The sequence below is a fragment of the Notothenia rossii genome (genome assembly GCF_949606895.1).
Source record: "Notothenia rossii genome assembly, chromosome: 3".
NCBI lineage: Eukaryota > Metazoa > Chordata > Actinopteri > Perciformes > Nototheniidae > Notothenia > Notothenia rossii.
The window spans coordinates 69,736,518-69,764,186 of NC_136901.1; the positions used below are offsets into that span (position 1 = coordinate 69,736,518).

At 41.4% G+C, this 27,669-nt stretch overlaps 2 protein-coding genes across 11 annotated transcripts in view; one reads left to right on the forward strand and one right to left on the reverse strand.

Annotated features, from left to right (window-relative positions):
- The window catches only part of ablim3 (actin binding LIM protein family, member 3), a 50,326-nt gene extending 47,189 nt beyond the window's left edge, over positions 1-3,137 (reverse strand). For all 6 annotated transcript variants that reach the window (XR_013805982.1, XR_013805983.1, XR_013805984.1 and 3 more), the window contains exon 1: positions 2,721-3,137. Coding sequence is in view for 2 of the 6 variants with exons in the window: in XM_079668613.1 (XP_079524739.1) it covers positions 2,721-2,733 (13 nt within the window). In the remaining 4 variants the exon portion in view is untranslated. The remainder of the gene's footprint in view (positions 1-2,720) is intronic.
- A 1,436-nt stretch (positions 3,138-4,573) lies between these two features.
- Positions 4,574-27,192, forward strand: sh3tc2 (SH3 domain and tetratricopeptide repeats 2). Of its 5 annotated transcripts, XM_079668102.1 has the most exons (23): positions 7,673-8,022; positions 13,571-13,688; positions 14,695-14,793; positions 15,969-16,094; positions 16,711-16,838; positions 17,021-17,126; positions 17,287-17,430; positions 18,145-18,346; positions 18,937-19,010; positions 19,938-20,133; positions 20,372-20,508; positions 21,201-21,251; positions 21,359-21,663; positions 21,906-22,100; positions 22,223-23,083; positions 23,168-23,388; positions 23,480-23,646; positions 24,195-24,372; positions 24,469-24,619; positions 24,949-25,071; positions 25,196-25,346; positions 25,627-25,823; positions 26,073-27,192. In XM_079668102.1, the coding sequence occupies exons 2-23, from the start codon at positions 13,664-13,666 to the stop codon at positions 26,856-26,858; spliced, it is 4,623 nt and encodes a 1,540-aa protein (XP_079524228.1). In that variant the 5' UTR covers positions 7,673-8,022; positions 13,571-13,663; the 3' UTR covers positions 26,859-27,192. The 5 variants fall into 5 exon arrangements, with proteins under 5 accessions (XP_079524230.1, XP_079524228.1, XP_079524227.1 ...); XM_079668104.1 differs by lacking the exons at positions 7,673-8,022; positions 13,571-13,688 and adding an exon at positions 4,574-4,804; XM_079668101.1 differs by lacking the exon at positions 13,571-13,688.
- The last annotated feature ends 477 nt before the right edge of the window (positions 27,193-27,669 follow it).

Below are 27,669 nucleotides of genomic sequence, written 5' to 3' on the forward strand. Positions count from 1 at the left end.
TTAGACTTTCAGCATCATAAATTCTCCTTCCACCAAACGCATTGATCCATGAAATGGTATCTGGAAATGCTCAATTTCAATAGACTTTGCCAAACAACTTGGAGAATGAATCCTCGCGCCAAATGTGATGTACCGCCTTTTTTTATTGCCAATATCGAGTGAAGGCAATCCTTTGAAAGACTACAGTACAATGAGTTCAAGGAAGTTCACGTTCTAGCATGGAGTTTTAGAGCTGTTCCTAATTAACACTAAACACATCGTGCAGCTAAGGCTAAAATGAAGAATGCCATCATTTAATCAAGTTGGCGCTATAGAGGAAAACTCAGTGATGCACAGTCTTCGTGATGCACTACATAACACGTCAAAGGCCACCAAAGTCATAAAGATTTATCTTCTGGGTGCAATGCTTGTAGAAAATTGCATGGCCATCCAATCAGCCGTTGTTAAGATATTTCTGTCTTGAGCAAAGTGGTAAACTAATCGCTGCTAGCGTGGCTAAGAAAACTAAACGTGAAACTAGATGCAGATTACAGCAGCCGTTGATTTCCATACTCATCAAGCATTCAAACCATATGTCTTAATCATTAGGTTGCATGAGACGCAGACGCGCTTTTGGAAGTCAAGACACCCAAATGGGAATGCCTTTTTGAAGTATTTTAACTCTGTATAGAGAGGAAGGGAGGGAGGGAGGTGTCAGTGCACTCTGTGATGTATGGCTCTGCAGACTGCCTCAGGTCCCTGAGCTCAATGATCACTGTATTGATCAACATGTGTTTTACTTTTATCGCTCCCCTGACACACACTACTGTACATACACTGCATTCAGAAACTGGTCCTTACTCTGTGGGAACATTTCTTATTGTGTATAAAAAACCAAGGTCATTCCCACCTTCTACACCCACAGTCCTTCCTGGAGTGCCAGCCAGGCAGAAAATAGGGGTCTGACCCGACACACACACAAACACACAAACATTCACACAAAACCCAGTGACCATGATAGATAGAAGGCCATGAAGATGAAGACAGACAGTCAGAGCTGTGTGTAATTACTCCGCGTGTGTCGATGGCCTCTGGGCTATCACGCCCAATGCAGCGGAAAACGCCGCAAACAGAACAGCCTAACAGGCCCGTTCATGTCTGAAAACTGTGTTGAGAGAGGAGGGGAGCATATGTTTGACTGACTGGAGGGGTGGGAGTCAAGGAGAGGATAGGAGAGCAGAGAAGAGGAGAGGAAAGGAGAGGAGAGAAAGGAGAGGAGAGGGTCTTTCCTCAGCTCTGACGCCTGCTGTGTTTTCATGCCTGAAGTCAGACACTTGTCACCCCATCCTCTGCCTACTGTGACACTGCCGTCACACAGCTCAATGCAGACATACACAGCCCACAAACTCACATACAGGCTGACATGTTGCTGATGTGTGTGTTTGCATTTCCTGTTTAGGCACATGCTTTTAAATCAGGAGAACTTGAGACAGCTCTCCACATGCCGCCTGCTTGCGCTCCTCCCCCTCCTGTGTCAGCTGAGAGAATGCATTTTGAAGCTTAACAAAATAATTGTACACATTTTCTATAGGAGGTTAACCGAGGAGCTGCGTCACCACTCGTGGGTCACGCATGGCACGGGGACTGGCAGTCAAGGCAAGACTCTGTACCACAGGGTTAAGAGCACTGGATAAATAATGGAGTGGCACACAATGACAGACTAGATTATGAATTATGCAGTGATACCTCGCTCATCCTGAAGACACTGAGGACAGGAGAGGGAGGACAGGAAGCACATGACACAAGAAGTTAACCAAGCACGGGTGCACCTCAAATACAACTGCCATAACTGTCATCAACGGGACTCTTTAAAACGTCTTACAAGCCTCGTGAATCCAATGATGACTTGTGAACAATAAAGTGGAGCCCCAAAAGCACATGCTCACACAGCTGACCATCATAGGCCTACAGGGGAAAGCCATGATTCAGCAAACAGAGGATAAGGGTCACAGTCAGCTGATGCAAGGTCAGGTCAGCATCATGGCAGGCCCCGGGCCGGTTTAGGGTAAGTATGACAGGATGTCAGGCTTATTTGGCATGCGCTGAATCACAGTGAACCATGAGATCCACATCAGAAAGCCCCAGGAATCTAGGTGTTTTTCCTCGAGCAGCGAATGTGTTAGAAGACAGGTGGACTTTTATGAGGGGACAGCTGTAGACTGGGTGGTCCCTGCTAGAGAGGTCAAATGTACTGCTGGTGGTGAAGAGGAAGGGAAGAAGATGAAAGTGGAGGGGAGAAGACATTGGGAGGGACCGAGCAACAGCTGTTAGGTAGATGAAGAATCCCAAAAATGCTCTTCTATGAATGAACTCTGGGCAAATTCTACTTTGACCTCCAGAAATATTTAGCTCCCTATATCCACTCTAAACCAGCCCCAAGTCTTTATCATGGGGCTTGATACACACACTATAAACAGAAGCACAATTCACACCAATTTTATATTATAAATATTATTATTAGTAGTATTATATTCTAAGTACTAAGTATGGCCATTCATTCGAATATTATGCTTTAATGAGGTGAAATTGAATCACATGGCTTGAAATTGATTTCAACATTTTAAATTGCCACTTTCTTTAGAGTCGTGGAAATATAGGCAATTATTGTTCAATGTTAGTTTCACACGTTGCTGGTCCATGCGCTGAGAGTGGAGAGATGAAGCGCGCAGGAATGGACTTACCACTGGAACTCATGATGCCCAATGTTGTTCTTATCTCAAACAAATCGTCTCCGTCGATGATAATCCCATAAAGCAAGAGGGAATCTTCTCGGAGCAGTTCACTCCTTCCAAAATGTGTAATTAAAAATGAACATCAAAGTGAACGTAAATGATGATGCTCTCTCACTCTCACAACACTGCTTCCAGTGTAATTTCTGACAAGGTGGACAGATAGATAATAAGAAAAGAAAAATAACGCGAGGATATTTCCAGTGCTTTTAAAATCCAAAATGAGGCTCCTGTTGTTTCTGTGTGTAAGTTTCGCCTGTGTGTTTTGTTTTTAAATACAAACAGACGCCAGTTAAAACACAATGCTGCTCAGTCGGATTCCACCTTCACATTTTCGCTCCTGGCTGTTTCCAGCTCCGCCGCGCTGCACTGCTGTCACCGCGCGCGCCTCTCACTCTGCACTCACACTCAGAAGGCAGCTTCCGGTCTGCACTTTCAAAATAAAACTCATCAGGGAGTTTCTTGACTGACAGAAGAAACATTGATAGACTTGTTCTATGTCTATTCGTTCAGATTGTACTTACTACTAGTCAAATTAAATTCCTTTAATGTGTTAAGTGTTCGGTATTGTTGAGTAATTGGTCCATTATTTTTGAAAATTCAGAAAACAACCAATTAGAACACGTGATTTGAGAAGCCCATGATAACTATTTGAATAGCTGTAAAGGGCTTAAAGAGCTTTCCTTATCTACACATGTATTCAATTTGTTTGAATGTATCTTTTAATGATCAGTTTCACGAGTAATGAAGCATCGGGGGTCAACCAAATGATCAAAACCTTACCCTTTAAAAAACCTTAATTTCAAAATGTCTTAAACATAAAATTAGGTAGATATTTTAAGACTAACTTAAGAAAAGCATTTACCCGCATGGGAATACAGAGGAAGGCAACATTATTGTGGAGGAATAAAACCACACGTGTTCATTGCATAATTAGCCCACAGTATTGAGTGAGTCACTTTGAGTCAAAGCGTCTAAAAAATGACATGTGATGTAATTTAATAACTTAATGTCAGAGGTGGGAGAAGTACTCTTGTAATTGAGTAAAAGTAAAAGTACCAGAGTCCAGGCATACTCTGTTACAAGTAAAAGTCCTGTAATCAAAAGGTTTCTCAAGTAAAAGTAGAAAATTATAAGCATACAAACATACTTAAAGTACCCAAAGTAAAAGCACTCTCTATGCAGATTTTTATTTTTCAGAATAATAATTATACGTTTTGATTATAATTATTGATCATTAAAGTGTTATCAAAGCTGGTAAAGGTGCAGCTAGTTTTAATGACTTTGTATACCTCAGGGTAGCTTGTGAATTTACTCCAAGTCTGATTGAAGTGTTGATTATATTTCACATCATTAATGCAAATCTGCAAAGTAACTAAAGGTACAAAATAAATGTAGTGGAGTAAAAGTACAATATTTACATTTGAATTGTAGTGGAGTAGAAGTACAAAGTAGCATAACATGGAAATACTCAAGTAAATTACAATTATCTTGAGTAAATGTACTCAGTTACTTCCCACCTCTGCTTAATGTCAATTGGATCTGGACTGGAGACATAGAAGCAATTCATACATTTTAATGATTTTATTGTGAAAGTGCATCTTATTTATTTCCGGTGTTCCTCTGACTTTCTGTTTGTCACTTGACTGCTCTCTCTTTATTATCCTGGGTTGAACGACGTCACTCTGGGCTGCTGTGGACTCTTTAGGGACAGTTTAGCCTACATCACACAGCAAAGTGTTAAAAAGTCATCAGTCTCCATATGATTTCATTTCTGCACGAGGTGAAGATCGAAATTCTCTGAAGCATCAATTATTTATTTAATAATCAGTCAAGCAAGTCGCATTTAAAACGTGGCAGAACATTACGTATAATTGGGAACATTTCAATTGAAATGGAACAATTATTGCGCAAATATAATTGAATATTCTGGACAGCTTTTGTGAAACTGAGGATTGTTTGTTGTTTTTCCTACACCGCCAGGCTTAGCTTGTTGCTAAAACTGTCATGACACCGCCCTCTTCTGGAAAGTCAACGTAAGCAAATCAGTTAATTGGATTATTGATGGTGGAGCTATTGTTGAGGGGGGAGGTTAATTGTAAATCTGTTGACTGATTTACTATGCCGTGTTTGCCTGTAGAATAACGCTGATGATACTATAGTAACTGGCCTGTAAAGGAAATACCTGTTCTTAACAATTTAACTGTGTATGATTCATAGCAAATGCATTGTGACCATAGGCTATTTATAGAATTCAGACTCAGTGTTTAGTATCACTGTTGAATGATCTCCATTTGATTGTGGAACGCCCATCTGCTGTTTCAGTCTTAGTCATGTTTCAGTCTTAGTCATGTGTCGAATCAAAACCACATAACAACCGATCACATTTATTGAAGTCCTTCAAATGCAACAAAAGTAAATGACCCGGGAAATTAGAAGATTTGTACACATACAGACAACACAACAGGCAAATAAACTGGACCTGAAACCAGAAAAGAAGAAATATTGCAGTGTCAGCTCTGACTGTGCACACTGAGTAATATTTTTAGTATATATTGTGTGTGTGTGTGTGTGTGTGTGTGTGTGTGTGTGTGTGTGTGTGTGTGTGTGTGTGTGTGTGTGTGTGTGTGTGTGTGTGTGTGTGTGTGTGTGTGTGTGTGTGTGTGTGTGTGTGTGGTCTGTTTTTATTAAGGCAACTGACTGCCTTGTCCCGTGTCCCGAGGAAGCCCTGGTTCTGATCCTGGAGGAAGCTGGACAATGGGTGGATGTGGTGGCGCCTCTCTCGCTCTTTCTCTCTCTCACACACACACACACACACACACACACACACACACACACACACACACACACACACACACACACACACACACACACACACACACAGTCTTACCTCTTTGGTTCTGGAGCTCAGTGATGATCATGCTCAAGATGTTCTCTCTTTGTCTTTTAATCTAAGGACTTTAGTGTGAAAAGAGAAATAAAAGTCCTTCATTATAGGATTCCCTACTGGCAATCAAAGCAAACTATTCAATTTTTGACATAATTTTCCTCGATTTGAATCATGGTTAGTCCATTCAATCACTTCAAGCAAACTCAAATCACAATATAAGGCTGCATGCATCAGACTTTGTGTCAGACTCTGATCAACATAACACACCACATGATAAGCGACCTGGATCTAGGTCATTTTACATTCTTATTATTTTACCACGGTGTGCTTACTGATCTGGCTCAAGTCAAAGCTGATTATGATCACTGTGGATAATGATTGACTTAAATAGCCCATCTTTATCTGTGTGTGTGTGTGTGTGTGTGTGTGTGTGTGTGTGTGTGTGTGTGTGTGTGTGTGTGTGTGTGTGTGTGTGTGTGTGTGTGAGTGACAACATAGATGGGTGCCCTGTATGCCTGACGTGTGCCGGGTGCTGCTGATAGTACCCCTGTGTCAGTCCTGTGTTGTACTTTGGTCCTCCAAACTGTAAACTCATGGGGCAGAAAAACAGGAAACTGTCCTTCCTGTGCACTGGAGGCAGCGGGGCAAGAGGCCTGTCAGGTCAACCCAGTGTTGTCCCTGTCTGTAGAGGCGCCAGTGCACCCTGATACAGTGTAAAGGCAAACATTTCCTGGTACTCGTTATTACTGGAATAAACCTGCTTGCTGGTGACATCACTCTGAGCCTTCTGCTGGAAACTGTTTCCAGTACAAAACAGCAACACAGAGCACAATTTATGATTTGTGCGAGCTGTTAAACACATGACGTAGATCAGGTTGTTGTTGCAGGGGGGTTCTGATGTTTTGCCACATTTTATGGCCGATTATCAGCCACTCAGTGCTTTAGTATTGAGGTTAATGTTTCTTTTGTTTGTCACACTATGGCCAACTATCAGTAGCACTGATCAGCAGAATGCATTCTTCACTAACCCTCTCAATCCTTGCCCTTTGTCCAACAACATTGACACACACACACACACACAAACTGACACACATGCTCAATCTACCATCCACACTGCAATGCTTCACTGATACCTCCATCCATTTCTGAGTATTACCAATGTGTTGCTATTCAAGACACCCTCATTCCTTCTGTTTCCTTGCCCCACACACACACAAACTCTTCCGCACAGTCTTTTGCAAATAGAGCAGAATACATTTTCTGTGTCCTGCAGCCTTGCATAGCCAATTGCACGATCACATGTTCGGAGTAGGGCTGATAGTTTGTGTGCAGGGTGACTTTGTCACGGTGAGCTGGGGGCTGGGGGGCGCACAATCAGTTCCAGAGTTTATATTTAACTGAGCAGGCACCAAACAAAACACAAGAAACCAAAGCAATGCTGGCCTGGGGATTATTATCTCCCCAAACACTGATAGACATGGACTTGACCTAGAACGTGAAAAGTGTCAATAGGGAGAGGTGGCTGTTGCACATAAGGGGAAATACTTCAAATGTTTAGGCTTTACAGTGGAATGCTGTTAGGGCTCTTAGGGCAGGCCAGTGAAATCTCTACACCTCTGGAATGAGGATGAGTGGTTTAACACCACAATGGGACTACAGCTGATTGTTTGTGGGTTTCATCTGCTCCTGTCAAATTCTGGCTGCAGGTGCGTCAAAAAAACTGGTGCGACTGGGTGTTGTAGAATGAGGAAATGTTGTGATTCTAAATGGGAATTAGTGTCACATTATAGCAAGGGTTATGAAGCTCTGACAATAGATACAAATGCAATAACCTGACCTATATTTCCTGGTTAGGTCTCCTTAGGCTTTTTGACTGTGTGTGTGTGTGTGTGTGTGTGTGTGTGTGTGTGTGTGTGTGTGTGTGTGTGTGTGTGTGTGTGTGTGTGTGTGTGTGTGTGTGTGTGTGTGTGTGTGTGTGTGTGTGTGTGGGGAATGGGTTTTGTGAGAAAAAGAGAGAGAGAGAAAGGGGAGGCTATGCCCTTGTCCGAAAGAAATCATGGGAGGAGTTACCAGCAAAACTTCCTCAGTCATTGTGACATGCCGTCTGGGATAGCCTCTAGCGCACACACACACACAAACACACACACACACATACACACACGCTCTTACTATCTTTTTTTTGCTTCCACTCATATGTGTTTTTGGGCTGACAGCAGAGAATGACAGCACCTTTGGCAGCTGTCATGAGATGCAGTTCACCAGTTAAACGGTGAAACCACACACACACATACAGAGGGATTCACACACATTCTGCAACGCACATGAGGAATGAATTGAGAGGGGAGAGCTGGCAGCAACACAGAGGTAAGAGCTGTTTTTTTCTACTTGTGTCTGCTTTCTAAGGCTTACCGTGTCTAAACTTTCTTCTGTTTCGCAGGTTTAACACTGCTGTACTTTGTGCTTAGTTACATAACCATAAAGTTGTTGTCAGTCAGAGTATATGATGGACAGTAGAGTTGCCAAACTAGTGATTGATTCTGTTAGTGGCTTCATAATGAATGTGAATTATTTATGAAGTCTCTGTTTCCATTATTTCATTATACTTCCACAATGATTCCTTCAGTGTTGTACAAATACTGCTATGCAACAGTGTGGGAATCTCCCTGCAGTGAGCTCTGTCCTAGACACACAGGCATGTGAGGGAGCTAACAGGGGGCTAGTCTAAACTTAGAGTCCATAACCCCTGTCTCATATTACTCCATGCTAACTCATGTTGTACTGTACCACATATCCTAAATCTACGAAACCTAGTACACATACAAAGTCCCAAACACCTCACACAACCCCTGCTTGGCATGTGTTTGAACAGTCAGACACTGCTGACACCATGTGTTTCTTATTAGGCTGAATGCTATTGTCATGGACTCGCGAGTGTCACAACTACACTCCAGGCTTTTGCTGTGTTTCAGACTGTATGGAGTCTGATCAGATTCCCAGGGGAAAATTAAGTCACGTTACAGTTGCTTCAAAGAGAATTGCAAGATAAATAAAATCATTAGAAAAATAAGCTAATTAATAGAAATAAGTACGTAAAAAAAGATGTGCTTTATATAGCAATAATATGTAATAAAAGTCTTAATAATTTCAAATAATACCAATTCTAATAATACTGCTGTTAATATTAATAATAATACAAATAATAATAATAACAATAATTATAATTATCATTTTATAATTAAGAGATGAAAAAAACACAACTAGGCATTTATATGTATAAAAGGTATGGGAATATTAAGGAATTATAATATATGAGAAGTAGGACTTTAAAATCTCAAAATAATTGTTAAAATCTATTTTTAAAAATGTCTCTTGAATTCACTCAGATCCAAAAAGGGGTAAGAAAAGTGTGTAAAATGTGTCGTAAAATTCCTTATAGTTTGCACTAAAAACTGTTAAAAGTTATAATTCTAACCTGCTTTAAACCATTGGAACCCTGATAAGCTAATATGTATTATGTCATTATTGGGCTTTTCATTACAGGCTATACATACTTTTTTTGTATCTCAACTTCAATCATCAACTTGCTAAGACTTTACCACAGTGTGTAGTCATTCAGAAGAGGAACTATTTGACCTTCCAGCCAACAGGAAGGTGTTTCGTGAAGAGGGAGTTGAGACTTATTGTATACACAGCATCACCAGCATTGCATTGTTTTTACTCACAATCTCTGTATGTTTTAAAGTGGATGACATTGGGGACAACCGCTGCCCCTTGTGCAGCATGTAGTGCAAACAAAGGTCGACCATGTGACTGCACATATCGGCCTTGAGCGCTGTGCGTTTATTAGATTAGACAGAATCTGTTGCTCTAAGAGAAACAAGCAGGGGAGTCTAAAGAGTCTCAGGATATGCCCCGACACGCCTTTAGCCTGTTTACAGCTTTCTGCCTCACAAGATACACACACACAGATTAAATCACGTCCAGTCAGCCGCCACGTAAACAAGATGAAGAGACTGGTATCAGACAAGGGTGTCATCCTCGTTCTCTTCACCATGTTCAATGGGAAATGTATGAATCCTGGGTTTTGGGGGGTGAATCATATAAGGAGCCTAGAGTTTAGAACATCCCAGGCAATGTTTCTTTTCTTTAAGCGTTATATCTAAACCTCCTATAGATTAGACTAAATTGCTAGCGTATCAATTTAAAGTGACTTTGGTCAGTGTCACCATTAGGGTTGCAAAATTCCGGGAATTTTCAAAGATGGAAACTTTCCACGGGAATAAACTGGGAATTTTCAAAATTGAAGGTTGGCTCTTGATAGGGAACATAAATAAAGTTGGGGAAAGTATATTTTAGCATAATCTTGACTAAAACAAACGGATGCCATTCAAGTAGACTTGCCATTCCTCAATCACGTGCACATAGCACACTGCTTACTGCATGGCTATTGAGACCACACCCCCTACAGGCACTGTGCATTCCTCCATCACATGCACACATGATTTCTAGAAGACTGGATCGCACTTTTGAGCCCAAAGCACAAGGCAAATAAAGCCACACATTTGATGTGGACTACTCAAAGTGAAGTTTTGATGATATTATGGGGTAATATATGTATTTAATTTTTAAATTGCAAATATCACATACAAATGTCTTCATCTAGTACAGTGTTTCTCAAACTTTTTCATACCAAGGAACACTTAACCGATAAAAAAAACCATTCGTGGACCACCTAACTCCCCAAATATCCCAAAACACATCGTTTTTCTAGAACAGATGACAAATCGCCGGCTCGAGATACACTTTTTGTTATATTCCATGGAATGCTCTTAACATCCCGATAGCAATGAATATCTTAAGTCAGGGATGGGCAACTTTGATGGTGGTTGGGGCCACATCATTGATGTACTGGCCACCAGGGGGGGGGGCCGCAGATTCACTCGGAACACACACAAACAAAAATTCCATGTGTTGTATGTAATTATTAACAAATATACTCAGTCTGACATCTTCATTGACATTTTACAATCAAAGGGAACATCCCCCAAAAATGGGAACATCCTCTAATAAGCTCACTAAACAAATATCGGTTCACAGAAATGTTATTTCATTCTTACAAGTGGCCTGTTTGTATTGAACAGGTTATTAAACAGTGGAATAAAACGATTTTAAACTATTGGAAAGCACGGAAAATGTCTGTGTATTGAGATTAACCATTAAGATGACATAAACATGAAGTCATGAACACTAACCCAGAAATTAGTTGTCTAACTTGAACCTAAAACACTTGTAGCCAGACTCTGCATTCCCCTTATTCCACAATAAGGGGAATTTCAACACAGACACTTGTCAGCCCGCACTCTGCTGTTCCTCAGCACCACTCCCCCTCCCTCCCGCTGAAATTATGAATGAAAAGCGTAGTAATCATAGATAACACGGCAGGGTCCGTGACAGTTTGTTTTCATCTGATTTCAAATAAACAAAGTCTTGGTTTTAAGAATATTAAACTTGTTTCGCCAAATTCAGATGATAAAAACAACTTTTAAGCTTGTAAAGGCATAATTACAAGAGGCAATTTAACATCACAGCATGCATAACAACAGCCGGTGTTTCTTGTGAGTGTTTCCCCGGGAAACAAACACAATACACACAAATCCGTCACAGATTATTTCGCGGTATTTTAAATCATGTACGCAGCTCGCGACGTAACTAGGAGTCTATAGTGGACGGTATCAGTACTACAAGTACTTTTTTTAAAATTAATTACGTTGTTTATAAATTAATCTGAGGACCGCAAAAAGAGGAGGTGGGGGCTGCATGCGGCCCGCGGGCCGCCATTTGCCCATCCCTGTCTTAAGTGCTTTGACAAAAAATCCATAAAAAAATGTCATCTGTGGAAGCCACAGATGACATTTTGAGCCGGCCCGCTTAAAATGACTGGATGGCAAAACTTATCTCGTGCCCTCATTGGTCATGTGTGCGTTCGTGTGTGTTGGAGGAGGGGCTCTGTAAGGAAATAGCAGATTTCTTCCGGCTGTGTATTTTCAAATTCTAGCACACTCAAGCTGGTTTCTCCAAAATTACCTACCCCACCTTTAACTTCCCATGGAAATTTACCGTCACTGCTTTCAGATACACATGAGTTACGCAGCGTCCACACAGCGTGTCTGAAACTCACCAATCACATGAATCTCCCGCCCCAGACACACAAGCATGTGGTTTGATTGGCTAGAGCTTGTACTGGCATATGATTTGATTGGCTGACATTTCCGTCGGAGCTTCAAAAGTTGAATATTGCTAACTTTTGAAGCGAGCACTCATAAAGGCAAATTCAATTTCCTTTAACACATAAAGTAATAAAGCTTTAAAATAAGTTTGCAGGGCAGCAAGCAGGGATGTGCTCTACAGTCTACAATAAAGAAAGAGGGAAATTCCCTCCCCCAACAACAATTTCCTGCAGCCATACATTTCCATACAAATAATATTCCGACATAGACATTATGGGCTAGGCTAGGCTGTGTTGTATAAGCCTAGTTTTAATCAAAATGTTCTAAATTAAAGGCATTATATGAGAGTAGAATTTGAGTATTATCTTCAGATGTTATCCAACTCGTATTCATCAGTGAGCTCATAGTATTCTCAGTACAAATAGGATATTGATATATTACCTATCAACTTGTATCGAATGCAGATTTTAATTTCAGCTCTTTCTTTGTGTCCTATTGAGATCTTCACCAAATAAAAGGGGAATTGTGTTCCAGTTGGCTGCTACAGATTGTTAAACACGTCCTTTTGACACACCCAGGTCAGGAACACATCACATACAAGAGCTTTTAAATCTGGCACTATCATTTGGGCTTTTCATTTCCGACTGAGTGAACACATTGTGGTAGAGCATTACTGAGTGACCAATTTGGCTAGTTTAATTTCATCAAACTGGAGTCCCCTTTCTGCACAATCTGTGGCCTGGAGAACTTGATCAGTTTAATTCAAACTTTGAAGGGAGCCATTGCTGCATTATAGTCTATTTCCTTCTCCAATAGCAAAGGCCACATGAAGTCAGTTGTGAACTTCCCCTGGCACCACATTTTGTAGTTTTGTACATCATAACGAAGCATTGAACACTTTAAACATTCATGGAATCGCTCACCATCCAATATTAGATCCATCCTCTTCCTCATGGTGACCTTACAGTGTAGGTCGATGCTGTCATCTAATCTGTTACTCGTCTGATGGCAGAGAGCTGAGTTGTGTTGAACTGTGGATAAACTGATCCTCGATCGTTGCCACCAGGCTACTTCCCCCCCTCCTCCTCCTCTCTGTGACCTTGCTGCCTGTCCCTGTGTGGCATTGCCTTACAGTGGCTCAGCGATACACTCTCACACACATTGTCTTTGTGCAACGCATTCTGTGCATATTTCCACATAGGGAACACACAACAGACTCTCACTAAGGCCTGTCCCCACCACCCCACACACTAACACACACTCATACCAATCGCAGAGAGTGCTTTGTGCATTCACTGACTGACTGGGCAGCTACTGAAGAGAGAGAGAGGGAGGCTGTGGGAGGAGGGAGATGGAGACAGAGGGATTAGAAAGAGAAAGCAGACACATAGAGAAGAAGAGGAGATAAGAGTTGCAGTGGGACATCCAGTAAACTTGTGGAAAGACAGAGTGAGCAGCACAGGAAAGGCAATACAGGAATAGGAAGGGAAACGGGGCTTGTCCAACTGAGAGGAAGAGAGCGAGTTGTTGTTGTAGAAGAAGCTGGGGGGGGACTGATGGGATGGCATTGATCTCTGGGAGCTGCTGCTGGCTCCTGGGCCAGATGGCGTCTTGTTGCTGCAGACCGCTGCTCCACTCCTCTTGCTGTGGACCCTTCATCAAAGTCTGCCTCTCCTCCTTCACAGGTCTGTCCCAGCCCGCTCTCTGTCTGCGCTACCGCTGTACCGTCATGACTTCTACATTCAGATAGCCAGGAGCATATAGCTCTTAGAAACAACATGGGTAACACACCTAGCCAAGAAGGTAACAAGGGCATGGTGTGTGTTTCTGTCCTGTAGCAGCATGACCGTGCTTGTGTCGCCTCAAGGAGTCCTGTGGGTGCTAACTGTGCTCTGTGTCGTAGGGTGGTGAAGAATAGGCTGTTGTCCTCTTTGGCTTAATGTCATGTTGCATTGTGTTGCTAAGTTGTACTCCCCATTGTCCAGTTGTGAATGCTTTGTATCAATATAATACTGTTCTGCTGTGTTTTGTGCACTGACAAAGCATGTGCAACAATTTCATCTTAATCAAAATGATTACTTACCTTGTTACACTTTGGTTAACAATGTGTTCCTTATTATGGTCTGTGACTGTATGTCTGACAACATGTGACTGTTGGAGGTGTCAGGAGCAGGGCAGCTTGCTGAGCCTGGAGGTTTTTTGATATTAGAGCAGTTGTGTGTCTGTGATGGTCCTGTGTTTGTTCAACATCATTGTATCCCCGCCCAACCCCAAAACCCTGATAACTCCTCACACTAACCAATGGCTTGATCTTGGCGTTTTCGATTTAAAATATTGCAGATACAGTAAGCAATAAAAGCCCATCTAAAGCTTATTTATGGGGGCTTTTTTGACAGCCCATACAGGAGCAGTTATTGTCTTGGAGACTAGGCTGCTTCCAGCCCCTGTATACAAAGGGACATTTTGTTTTCATAGTTTACCATGTTGTGAGCCTAAGAATTTCTGCCAATTTTAACTTTTGGACAGAGTTTGGCTAGCTGTCGTTTCAGTATTTATGCTAAGCTAATTTACCAACCAGCTACTTACAAATAATACCAACGGGAGACTGGTATTGAGTTTGTCATCTATTTTGTTGCAAGAAAGGAAATATGTTTATTATACAAAATTACAAACTCTTACTTTAAGATGTCTTTAGATCATATTTAAACTGCTTTGAAAATCAGTGAAGCATTTGATAGTAAAAGGAAGTAAAGGGGACTACACGTGTTTTTCCACAGGTTCATGTACTGATTTGTTTCCATTTTTACAGACATCTCTCCTGCTGAGTTGGATGCTCTTTGGAGGGAACCACCATATACTCTTGGGGAAGCACATGTACACTTCTCAGGAAATGACATCATGACTCAAGGTAGACATTGCAAAATAAACATATCAACCAATTACGGAAAACGATTACTACAAAGTCAACACTTGTCATGCGGTTCATTAAAGCTGCTGTCTGCGGTCACAAACTGAGGAAGTGTTTGGGACATCCTCCCCTCACAATGGAAAAAACCAGGGGAAGCTCGTCAGCACTATAATTCAATGCCCAGCTATTATACACATCCATCTGGTTGATATTTATAGGTTTCAAAACTATTAAGATCATGTTAATGGATAAAGACATACAGCTTACATAAAGTCAGTGGTGGGGTACTTTATAGTTATTTAAATCTAAGGGATGAATAGTTAAATCACAAAGCCTGTAGTTGTGGATTAATAGTAACAAGTGAAAAAGCAGTGGATAGTGGTTGAGGTAGCCAAAAGAAAAATAGTCAGTTAAAAGTAATGTAAACATCTCTAGCACGTGTAGTTCTGCCTCTACTGTAGTATGACAGCTAACTTGTCCTTATCATCCATTAATTAGTTGAACGTATGATCAAAGTTCTTCACTGACTTTTACCTTAACGTACGCTCCGGGCTTCTCAGGCTCTCAGGCTGCTGACTGTTTAGAAACTAAACATTGATTGGAAGTTTGGATGTTATCAGCTCATTAAATGACCGTTATCAGTTATTATCACTACCATTATAATAATAATAATAGATTTAATTTGTTAGCGCTTTTACAGGTGCTCAAAGACGCTTTACAGATAATAGTGAAGAAAATTATATTATTATTATATTGCTTTCTATGGCGCAAACCTCACCTACAAGCAAGGTTGAAGTGGTAAACAAAACTGATTGGTTGTAGTTAGGAAAATGATTTGGGTTCAAATGAGTGTGATTGTTACGTATGTTCTGTACCTTACTTAAGACTACTTAAGATGTGTCATTTGGTAACATTTCCATTGAATCTGCATGACAGTCTAGGACTTGCATTGTACACTTTGAACAGCACTTGTGATGACCCTTTTGATAAAATTGTTTCTACATTCAACACGTAAACAACCAAAATACAAAATGCTGTTTGGGATAAACAGGCTTAACCAACACTTGATTGAGTTTAAGGTGCATAAAAGAAGGACACAGATGCTCTCCTTTGAAGGTTGAATAAGAAAAATGACAAGCTTTTCTCCTGACATTTTTTTGTTTTGACCTGTGCAGGTGAGAAGGAGGACGGTCCAATGGTGGAGTCAGGTGAAGGCGGAGGGGAGCCTGACAGCTACTGGAAGAAGAAAGAGGCATTCTTCAGAGGAAGTACTGTGTCACTCGGAGAGAAATTCTCCTCAGGTACATTTATAGATGCTTTTCGCCATGGGCCATAGCCTGCATTGTGTTTGTATTGAAAAACTAGCTTTTACATTAGCCAGGCTAAACCAATTATCTTGCATACACAGAAGCATTTCCCCTGCATTAAACAGATAAGGCACATCTCCATACTAATGTTTACCCTATCAGCAGTTTGGCTCCATCCATCACATTTCCCTAGGTTCTTCCTCTCAAATGGATTTAAATGGAAACACTGAGAGTCCAGTATGAAGCCTAATAGCTTTGTTATTCCTCCTGGGACAAACATGCTTACTGAGCATCTTGCTGAAATACGAGCACTTGTGTAAAATCTTTAATGAAGTCTTGAAAGTTTTGTCTCTCTCCCGATGAATTTCCCTTTTACTCAGTGACAGAGAAATACAACTGACTTGTGCAAGTGTGATGAATTAGCAAAAAGGATTACACACACATTATTTGTTTATTTCTGGGTGACAATGGATGATAAATCCTCCCGCCGAGCTAATTTTTCATCTGAGCCTATTTGCATTGGATTTGTTTGTATTCCGTATGATTCCACTAGTGAAAATAATCAACCTAAGAGTGATTGATCACAGCAATCTTCTTTTGTTTTGCGTAGAAATTGAGCTGCTGTTCACTGGGAGGAGGCGCTCCAGCATGGATCCGGACCGGGCCCTACAGGAGGCGCTGCGCACCCGACTCCGAGTGGTGGAGAGCAACAGCCAGGATGTGATCCAGCTCTTTAAAGTGAGTCTGAGCTGACGATGCAGACATTACTGTACTACTTAATCCTTCTGAAATCATAACGGATACAAAGGTGCATTGTGGATAAGAACCTCTAAAATGCAATATGATATGTTTATGTATTGTGCTTGGAATGGAAATTGATGGCTCTACTGTTAGTGAAACACGATGCTTTGTTCCTGCAGGACTTGTCTGCACGACTGGTGTCTGTCCATGCTGAGAAGGACAGCTTCGTACTCACTTTCAAGACTGTGGAGGAAATCTGGAAGTTTTCAACGTACCTAGCCTTAGGTAAAAACTTTGAAATGGCACAGTTTAAGTGCTTCATTGACTGTCACATCACCAACACATTTTTATTGTTATTATCACCATTAAATACATTTCTGTTGTTGAGGATAAAGTGATATTAGCTAAGGGAGTACTAGTTTGGGTCTGATTTACTCTCTCCCAGGTTATGTTGCTCGCTGCTTGGAGAACTTCCTGTGTGATCAGTCCTTCTGGCTGGACCCAGAGCTGCTCAGCGACCTGCAGATCAACGTGACTGTGGACGAGGAACATCTGGCCACACTCTACCTGGGACTGTTACTCCAGGAGGGTCAGTCATCTTCTGCTACTTCATTTTGATTTTTATATTTTAAACAAAAAGAGTGAAAAGGCTAATGTGTCTTAAAAATGATCACTGTAATTATATAGTGGTTAATTATATCTGCCATTTCATCCCATTTTTTGTAATCCTTCTTCAGTGATCCCAATTAACACCACGAGAGATTCATGAGTTTACTGCTGCAAATGACTTTGGACTTTAATTATGGCAATGGACAGCTTATTGTCATTAGAAAAGCCAATGTCCTCAAACATAAAGTAATTCTAATTACAAGTCAAAGTTATAATGATTTACAAGTTTTACAAGTGAAGTAAATGAAAACTGAATTAAATTTTTGCAATTTGCTTATGCACTTATAAAATTATTGTTCTGCAAATGCATAACCTTTGTAATATTTACCTTTAAGAATTGATTTCCTCCTGGCTGGTACACGTCACTGGCTTCTCCCGGACATTTCCCCGAGGCAAAAAGCTCCATGGAATAAAACTGCAGAGCTTGCAAAAAGTGATGAGAATTACATTAACTTAATAGAAGGAGTACATAAAACATCCATCATTTGCCAGTGACTGAATGAGGGCACACAAGCTGTAGCACTTTTGCTGATGTTTCATTTAAGTGTGATGTGGCTTCCATCAAAAACACTGACTCACACACGCTTATTTGTCTGTGTTAATGTGGGAGGCTGATTCAGTCTACTCTGTGCAGGTTCCTTCTTTGCAAAGGCGCTTTTTACAAGAACTGATATGGATGAGGATGACGAAGAGCAGCTGGCGTTCAATAAGAACGACTTGCTGATGGTGAGGGACACGGGGCAGGACAACATGTGGGAGGGCACAAAGCTCTCCACAGGAAACCACGGTCTGGTGCCGGTCAACTCCATGCAACCGCTGCCTTACCCCTTCTATCAGTGAGTCTCTCTGTGCTCCTGAAATGTGCCTCGTCAGTTCCTAATTCCTTGATTTACACTGAAAGCAATTGTGTGATTAAAAGAAGACTTCATCCACCAAATGATCATTTGTAGATCAAGTATTCACCCAGTGAATTTGTGAAAAAAACATATTTCTTATGTTCCTCATCGGCAAAAAATAAACTAAGTAAATATAATTTAAATAGATACATTCAACTACAGTTACACTATAAACCACACATTTAACAGTTGTAGAGTAAGACATTTTATTTCAAATAGAAAAATGTGAGGAAAAATTTATGTTTTAGGGAAGTAGTTAAAGCCTTGACACAAGATACTTTTCATTATACCTCATGAGTTTATTTTCTCCCTTTGTTCACTGTTGAGGTATGTGAAACAAATTTTTCAACAATAATTTAATTCTTAAATAATGTATTTAGAAATGGTCATATTGTGGATGAAGTATTCCTTTAACACGTTCTGTTGTATACCATGTGGGCTGAATGAACAGAGCAGCAATATACAGATGTTAAACATATGTCCACATAAGTTGGCATAGTTTTCTTAAACTATACTTCCTGTTTGGTCAGGTGGTTCCTGAGGAAGTACCCTGGCAACGCTGGATACTCGCCAGCAGAAAAGGAACTATTTGAACATTCTATAGGTACAAATATTTATCTTACAAAATGTTCACACATTCTACAGAATGTGCGGTACACTGAACTCAGTGAAAACCAACTCCTCTTCTGACCGTTGGAAGCTGAGATTAATTTGCTAAAAGCTACTTTCATAATGTTGTTGTCAGACGCAGCTGTTTTATTTAAAAAGCTTTGAAAACTCATAGTACACTACTTTCTCAGCACCAAACAGCGAGAGAAACAAAGATTTGCACAAGCTGATGAACATAGAGGGGCGTTTGGGGAAATATATTTCCATCATAGGTTTTGGAGACAAAATCAGAGCTAACCAGGGATCAATATTTGACCTTAATTTGACATAGAATCATGTCTCCAAATGAATGCTACTGTTGCTTAATGTCTGCTGGTTGTGTTTGGGAACATGTTGACCATACTTTAAAGATAGAATGATGTAACGGTTGCAACTAGAGTTGTAGTAGTGATTGATTTTGAAGGATTGCAGTACTTACCCAAAGCCAGACTCATTCACACCTTTAAGTGTCTGCATGCATTATAAATTATGTTAAAATTGAATACTTTGTGACTAGTCTGAAAGGAAAGCTACTAATTCTCTACATTATTGTGTTTGGGAAGTTAGCTGTTTTACTGTATACAAATACAAAGGATAATATCAAACTGTGCTACCTTCTATTTACTGGAACACACAGCAGTGCACGGTTACAGTGAATCAATATTTATATGCTTAAGCATATACCGGCAGCTTAAACCTGTATGCACTTGTGAAAGGCATTTTTACTTCATCGTTTTATATCTAGTCAAGTCTTGAGCAGAAAATAAAACAAAACAAAAATGAAATGACTGCTGAATTGTCATATTGCAATGTTCTGACATATTGACCCTGAAACTCTCATAACTTCTGCTTGTGCTAACCTTTTCCTCATCAAATACCTCAGTGACAGGCTCCTGTGAAGCAATAGTCGACTACAGTCCGGTGGGCATGGATGAGCTTCAGCTGAGTCAGGGGGACATTGTGGAGATCCAGGGTCTGTTGGTCCGAGGCCTGGCCGTGTTCATAGGGACACACACGTCCACAGGTCACACCGGCTTCGTACACAAGGCCCATGTGAAGCCTCTGGACTCCAAACCACTGTAAGAATGTTATGTAGTTGTATAATACATGGTTTGACCTAACTGGTCTGGTGATGTTTTGGTTAAAACTTCAAAGCTCTGTTATCTGGACTCCATATTAGTTGCCTGTTGTTTACAGCCTTGTGCTGATCTTTTATGAAATCCTATTTAGTGTATCTGCAGTCAGACTGAGTGGATGGGGTGAGTCTGCGGAGGAAACAGCAGAAGTGATAATGCTGCCTTTGTTTCCCTCGCATAGAGACAGACGGTTGGTCTTTCTGACGGAGGAGGAGCGGGCCAGTCTGGCTCAGGTTAAGCCCTGCAGCTCTGAGGCTGGGGACAGCAGCCTGCTGGAAAGACTCTTCTCCACTGACATCAGCTCTGTGTACAGGCTAGGTAAAGGAGCAACGGGGGTTAAGGGAGGGGTAGTGCCACCAATTAAGTGTCATGTTAAGTGTAGAAAAGTCAGTTAGTGGAGTTACTCAAGTCCGGTACTTCATTTGTATTTGATGTTATTTAAATGTACTTTCTACCTTTACTTGACTACATTTATCTGACAGCTTAAGTTAATTTACAAATCAATATTTTGACTGATTGAAAAGCTTTTGATAACTGTGGGTTGTTTTAAAGGGATTAAAAGGATTCTTTGCTTTAAAAAGGTTTTTTGGAAAGGTGTCGTTCTCAGGCTGATGTCCTTTCTCATAACTTTTTGAATGTTTAGAAAACACACAGTCAATTGATAATAATTCATAAATTAGCTGCACCTCAACCAACTAAAACATCCTGATTTTACACAAATGCATAAGTTATAAAAATCATATATTACAGTCGCATTGGATATTTTTCTGCCTTTTATTACTTTTAGTTCTTTAACTTAATTTTCCTAATTATACTTACATACATTAAATGTATGCATGTACTCAATTCAAAGACCTGAATACCCCATCTGCAGCTCGTCATATTTGGTTATGTTATTATTGAAACTGCGGTTTCCTTTTTTAAAAAAAGTAAAACTGGGTAAACATTTTTTATTCTCTATCCTGACTGAAAAATTGATGCTTAAATTGATTTACCTTGTATGTTTTCAGACAGACTGGATGAAACGGACTTCACGTACATTAGGAACCGACCAAAACATGGTAATGTCTTAAAGTTTTGATGAGAAAATGACTAGCTTTTAAAGCCTAATGCACTAAGAAGACTTGGAAAAATAATGTTTTAATTTGTTGTCTTGTTTTCTTCAAAGATCATAAGGTTTCTGCGGGCGCCCGTCAGAGCGTAATGTCAGAGAAAAGTGGAGGGACACCCCCGTACCATTCCTCTCCTCGCACCTCCCTCTCCCACTCCTCCCCTCGCCTGTCCATCTATCAGTCCCACAATCCTCTGCCACGAGAGGGGGAGCGCCTGTCCTTCACTCTGGTCGACACGTTCAGAGAACTGGACGAGTACAGGGAAGACCCGCCTCTCTTCGTGGAGGAGAACAGCTGGGAGGGGGAGGACTCTGAGTTCAGTGACCCCACATTGACCCTGCTCAACCATGAACACTTCCAGGTTTGTAGAGTAAAAATCCCAATCCTCACAGAGGCTCTGATTTTGCGCACCTCATGACTTTGCAGTTGTTTTAAGCCCATGGTCTGCTGGGTATTATGATGTTCCTCCAGCATCAGTTGATCTGTTACAGTATTTTACACTATGAGTTTCTTGTGTCCTTTGTGTCTTTCCCTTTAACTCTTTTACCAAAAACATACAGCATGATTTACTCTTTGTAATTCCTTGCTTGTTATTTCTTGCAGGAGGACTTCCTGCCTCTGTACGACCTGCAGTATTCCTTCCTTTGGGTGACCTTTGGTGGTAAGACTGAGGACGAACTACCGGGTTATCTAGAGAGTGTCAGGGAGTGTGCCAAGAGGTTGGGCTTGCACTGGGCACATCGACGGGCATGCTTTCTCCTGGGAAGACTCTGTGCCAGGAAGCTGAAGTTCTCCCAGGTGGGTTCTTCATGTCTCCTATTACTGAAAGGTTAAAAGTGTATGCTGTCATTTTACTTCCTCAAACCTCAATGAATCTGTCTGAATAAAGCTCTTACATTCATGTGTGTTCCTCGCTTCAGGCCCGTGTGTACTACGAGGAGGCTCTCAGTGTTCGAGTGGACAGTTTCTCAGACACACCGTTCCTTATCGCACTCTTCACCAACCTCACCTCTGTCTACCTGAAGCAGCGTATGACTGACAAACTGCCCCAGACTCTGGAGAAGGCCAGTGCCCTGCTCCTCTGTCTCCCCTGCCACACCTTCACCTCTACGGACGAAGCAGAACTTCTTCACCTGCTCTTGAGGAGATCAGTGGTGATGGGGGACAAACACCTGGAGGCTCGCGTTTGCTACCTCCTCTCTAGCCTCTTCCTACTTCTCAGGAAGACTGACGATGCCCTTCCCTTCGTTGAGCGACTCCAGTTTCTCTCTGTGACTCTTTCTACCACAGAGGGTCGTCCTATAGCGCCTTTGGACCTCAACTGGCTCTTGAGTTGGCTCTATAATCGTAAATACATGCCTTACTTAGCGCTGGCTTCCCTGAGCCTGGACTCAAGACAAGACCACTCCCTTGGCGATGCTTTCCAGAAGATTGAGTTGTTTATCAGGAACTCTGTTCGCCTGAACCCTTGCTGGAAGGAGGGAACTTCCCTGCTCCCTGCGCAGATTGTGATTTACCTCCAGCAGGCCCTGATTATTGCTGAGCAAGAGGAGGACCTGAAGACCCAGAGGGACCTGTGTCAGGGCTTGGCCACAGTCTACCAGCAGTATGATGCTCTTGATAAGGCGGTGCGCTGTGCTCAACAAGCTGTGGAGACAGGAGGTCACATCAATGAGGAGGAGGGCTTTGAAGCCTCCGTGATGCTTGGGTGGTTGTTGGTGTTGACGGGCCAGGCCGAGAAGGCCCAGAATGTCCTACAGCCCCTGCTCACATCCCTCCAGGTACAGAAAACTGTCCACATGGATTAATGTGCATCAGCTTTTGTAGAAGGGTTTAACCTCTTCTTCTGTGTGTTATCTCTGTAGGGTACAGACAGTCCCACGCAGCGAGGAGTGATCCACAATCTCTTGGCTTTGTGTCTGAGGCGGCAGGATCGCATCCCAGAGGCAGGCTGGCATTTCTACTCTGCATTGGTCATCTCAAGAGAAAGTGGAAACCAGAGGAACCAGGCGCTGGCACTGGCCAACCTGGGCTGCCTGGCACTGGATGTGGGGGCATCTTTGGTGGCGGAACGCTTCTTGGTCAGGTCAGATATCATTGTTTACGTCTTCCTGGGAACTCAACACAAGCAAGAGCTTACAGAGAGGTATTTATTGTTATGGTGATTGTATTTCCAGATCCTTGCGTCTTTTTCTGGAGCTTTGGGAAAGCCCCACAGACGAGGAGCATGTTCAGACCTACCTTTGGCTGGGGCGGAGCTACAGAGACAGGAAGAAGAGTCAGAACAGCAGGGCGTGTTATGAAATGGGGCTACTAATTGCACTTCATGCCAGAAACTTACACAGTGAGTACAAGTTAACACATAAATATGTCTGCTTGCCAGTCCCTCTAAAGATTACCAATAATGTAATGTGTTTTGTATATTTAAAACATAAAAAAGTGTAATAACCAGTATTTAGGATTTAGTGGCATCTAGCGGTGAAGATGAAACCAAAAGGATACCCCTCAGCTCAGCACTCCCTTTATGAGCTAGGATGTAGCTGTTTACTTCATTTAAATATGCGACAGGCCGTTTCCAGAGCAGTGTTTAGTTTGTCACTTCTGGGCTACTGTAGAAACATGGCAATAACTCCCGGAAGCTCAATCTAAGTTATCAAAAACACAATGACTCCTTGTTTTTCAGACGTTTTTCTAAGATAAGTTAGCTAAGCTAACTGTCTTTCGTATACACTAAATACTTTTACAATTGAAGCTTTTCTATCCCCTGGTGGACAAATTATACAATGGCAATACTTTGTTTATAGAATCTTGCCATTTCTTGTGATAATATACAATTCACTATTCATATCAGCCATGAGTTTGTTTTAAATTCTTTGTTGTGTTCTCTCATAGGCCAGATGGTGGTGGCCAAGGTGCTGAGTCGGCTGTACGCCGACATGCTGCTGTACGGCCAGAGTATCGTCTACTATGAGCACTGTGTGTTGGTCTCCAGAGAGCTGAAGGAAAAGAGACTAGAGGGGGAGTATCTGGAAATCCTCAGCAGCCTCTACCTCTCCCTCAACACTGAAAGGTGAGTGTTTGCCTCCCTTTACCATACAATCTTATCGTCAAACCATCTTTTACATGTTTGGTTGTTGGCTAAAACAGTCTTAATTCTGGTTTGCAGATCATCACGTAAATCCCTGGACTGCACCAAGCAGAGCCTGAGGATTTCTATCGATTTGGGCAAGAGAGAGGAAGAGTCAGAGACCTGGCTGCAGGTTGGACGCATCTATTATCTCATCCACGAGGACGAGCTAGCTGATATGTACCTGCAGGTGAGGAGGAGAGAATATGTTACATATGTGGTGGAGATCATTTAAAAATGTACCGAAGATCTGAGAGGCAAGTAAGAAATAAGATTTCTGTTTTTATCTGAGTCTAATGTAAATTGTAAAAAAAGATTGTCAGGACAATATCTCTAAGTGTTTGCTGTTGTAATGCTTTTTTTAAACAAAGATGAGAAAACGGTTTGGATCAGACTTAAGAAAATGGTTTCCCAGAAAGTTCTTTTTTCCACTTGCTTATCAGGGCTTCTGAATAAAAACTTCCTTAACCATCTTTACATTACACAGAGCTTAGTTTCACCTTCTACTCTCATATATAGGCAGCAGTGAAGACAGCCCTGAGGATGAATGATCATCACTTTGCCATGAGCATCTACGAGGAGGCAGGAGACGTCTACTTTAAAGGCACCAGGAACAGAATGGCTTCACTGCCTTTCTACAGGGTAGGAACAAATACAACGCAATGTCATGATGCAGTTTTTCCGTTTGAGTTTATTTCTATTCTACAAAATTATATTTCAAGTCTTGGCCGGCGCTGAGCTCATTTAACAAAGTGTTTGGTTTCAGGATGGCGGCCTGCCCTTTGCACGCAGCATTAAGGACATCCACTCAGAGTTCTGTTTGTTGAGTAAACTCACAGAGCTGTTAATGAACCAGGGCGAGCAGGAGGAGGCTCTGCAGTACGCTACACTGGCTGTGGAGGTCGCCAGCAAAACAGGTACAGAGTATAATAATAATACATTTGATTTATATAGCACACTTTAAAAACAACGTCATCTCAAGGTGCTTCACAAAGTTACAAGGAGAAAATAATAAAAACAAATAAAATAAATCTAAGGAGCATATTGAATAAAATATGGTCATATAAAAAGTATGGCCTATAGTACAATCTGTCCTCATGAGTATTGTCAGAAGGAAAGATTCTTCAGCCTGCTTCAATAACCATGGTGTAACTTTTGAACTACTTCCTAACAGACACCATATATGTTTTTCCTCAGGTGTGCATCTGCATGAGAGGACAGCCTACCACCGGCTGGCTACAGTCTACTACAGCCTGCAGCAGTATGAGATGGCAGAAAACTACTACCTCAAGTCCCTGTCCTTCTGTCCACCCGTCATGCAGGACCCTAAGGAGGCTCGCTACTTTACAAATATTTACTGCAGACTTGGCAATCTGACACTACACAAACTGAAGGTACAGGAGACGGTTATATTTCTGTGTTTGCAATTCATGAGCAAATATCCACATTATGTTTCTGAAATCTGCTTAGATTTATAGATACAACAGACCAATTTAAATCTACAATACTTCTCTGTACTTCTCCATGTTTTCATGCCCTTTCCTTTCTTTGATCAACAAACAAAATACGAAAACACTGTTCTTAACTTTAATGTAAACAGATGATGTTCATTTGGATTAAATCTGACCTATGTATCTCTCCAGGATTCTTTTGACGCAGTGGGCTACTTCCAGTTGGCTCTGGCGGCGGCGCTGGAGGACCAAGCTAACCCTGAGGCTCTGTATGTGGTGTACATGAAGCTGGCCGAGATCCACTGCAACCACATGCCCGACGCTCAGCTGTGCCAAGTTTACAGAGACAGAGCACAGAGTCTGAAGAGAGTTCTGGCAGGAGAGCACGGCGCTGCTGAGAAAAACATGGAGGACGCAGAGACACAGTCTGGTAGAGAAAACGAAGAAGAGGCCAATGCTGATAAGGAACGTACAGAAAGTTCTGTGAAGAGAAACAGCATTATCATGTCTACACCGGAAAAATGTGACGATAACTCCTTTCCAAGAACTTGTACAATCCATGGAGACACAGAGGATAGATGTTCGGACACTAATGGGAAAATAGAACACAGCATTGATTCGGGAAGCCTTTTAATGAATGCCTTCGGGTCTGAGACAGAAACAATCGGCAGTCAGTCGTACAGTGACAGTATTCTTACGGAGTCCTTTGATACAGCAAAGGAGCAGATCTCAGACTCCAGCAGCTCCTCTGACACTCTACAAACTAACAGGAATCAAACAGATGGGAAAGACTTTGATACTGACCACTTCATGCCCAGCCAAACACCTGAAGATCCAACAAGTGACATCACAACACACATAAACGCACAAAACACAGATTCTGATATTCAGAATGAAAAAAACACAACCGCTAAGGAAACAGATGTGCATGCAGAAAAAGATGTCAGTGTTGAGGACAATTGGTGTGATACTGACTGATAAAGATGTAAGCATGTATGACTGCACAGAGATATAAGTGTGGGACTGAGATGATGTCTGGACACAGTCACGCAATGTTCTTTACTGATATTTCCTCCATCTGGTCACATTTCTCTTGACCAGCATGACTTCAACGTTCCAGTCACATGGCACTTATTGTAGGAAAGATGATGTGATTACTGTTAAGTGTTCAGACATTCAGTGACTCTAAAGCATGTGCCTTTTGTAAAATATATTCTGTGGTTATTATTGTGCTTGTAATATACGTTTTCTAAATGTATGATTTTGTATCTCTGGAAGATATGACTGAAACATAAAGAGGGATGTTTTGTTTGCTGCGTGTTTATCTGGGCTTTTGTTGCATCAAATATAGCAGATATACGGTGGCTTTAAGGGGCAAAGCACAACAACATCAGGCAAAACACATGAATAAATCACAACACACAATAAATACTATTCAGAAAAAGCTATGGGATTTAGGGAATCCTTTTGTATGCAGTCTATAGGGAAAACCCAATTTGTTTACACCACGGTTTCTGATTCCCAAATAATTGGTCCCTTTTTCATTGAAGAAACTTGTTAAACTATTCTGAAATGACCGTCCTTGAAAACAAAGTATAATATAACTTTATAACATTACAGAACTTTAAATACTTAAACACAGTACATGTATATATTTTTTCAAGCACATGTTCCAAAATCAATCGTTAAAATGTAAAAACCCTAAACACACCTTGACCGCTGCACATGTTTTGGCAGGATGGTGAAGATGTTTTTTTATTTGCATCGTTTTAAAAAAAAAAACTGCAAC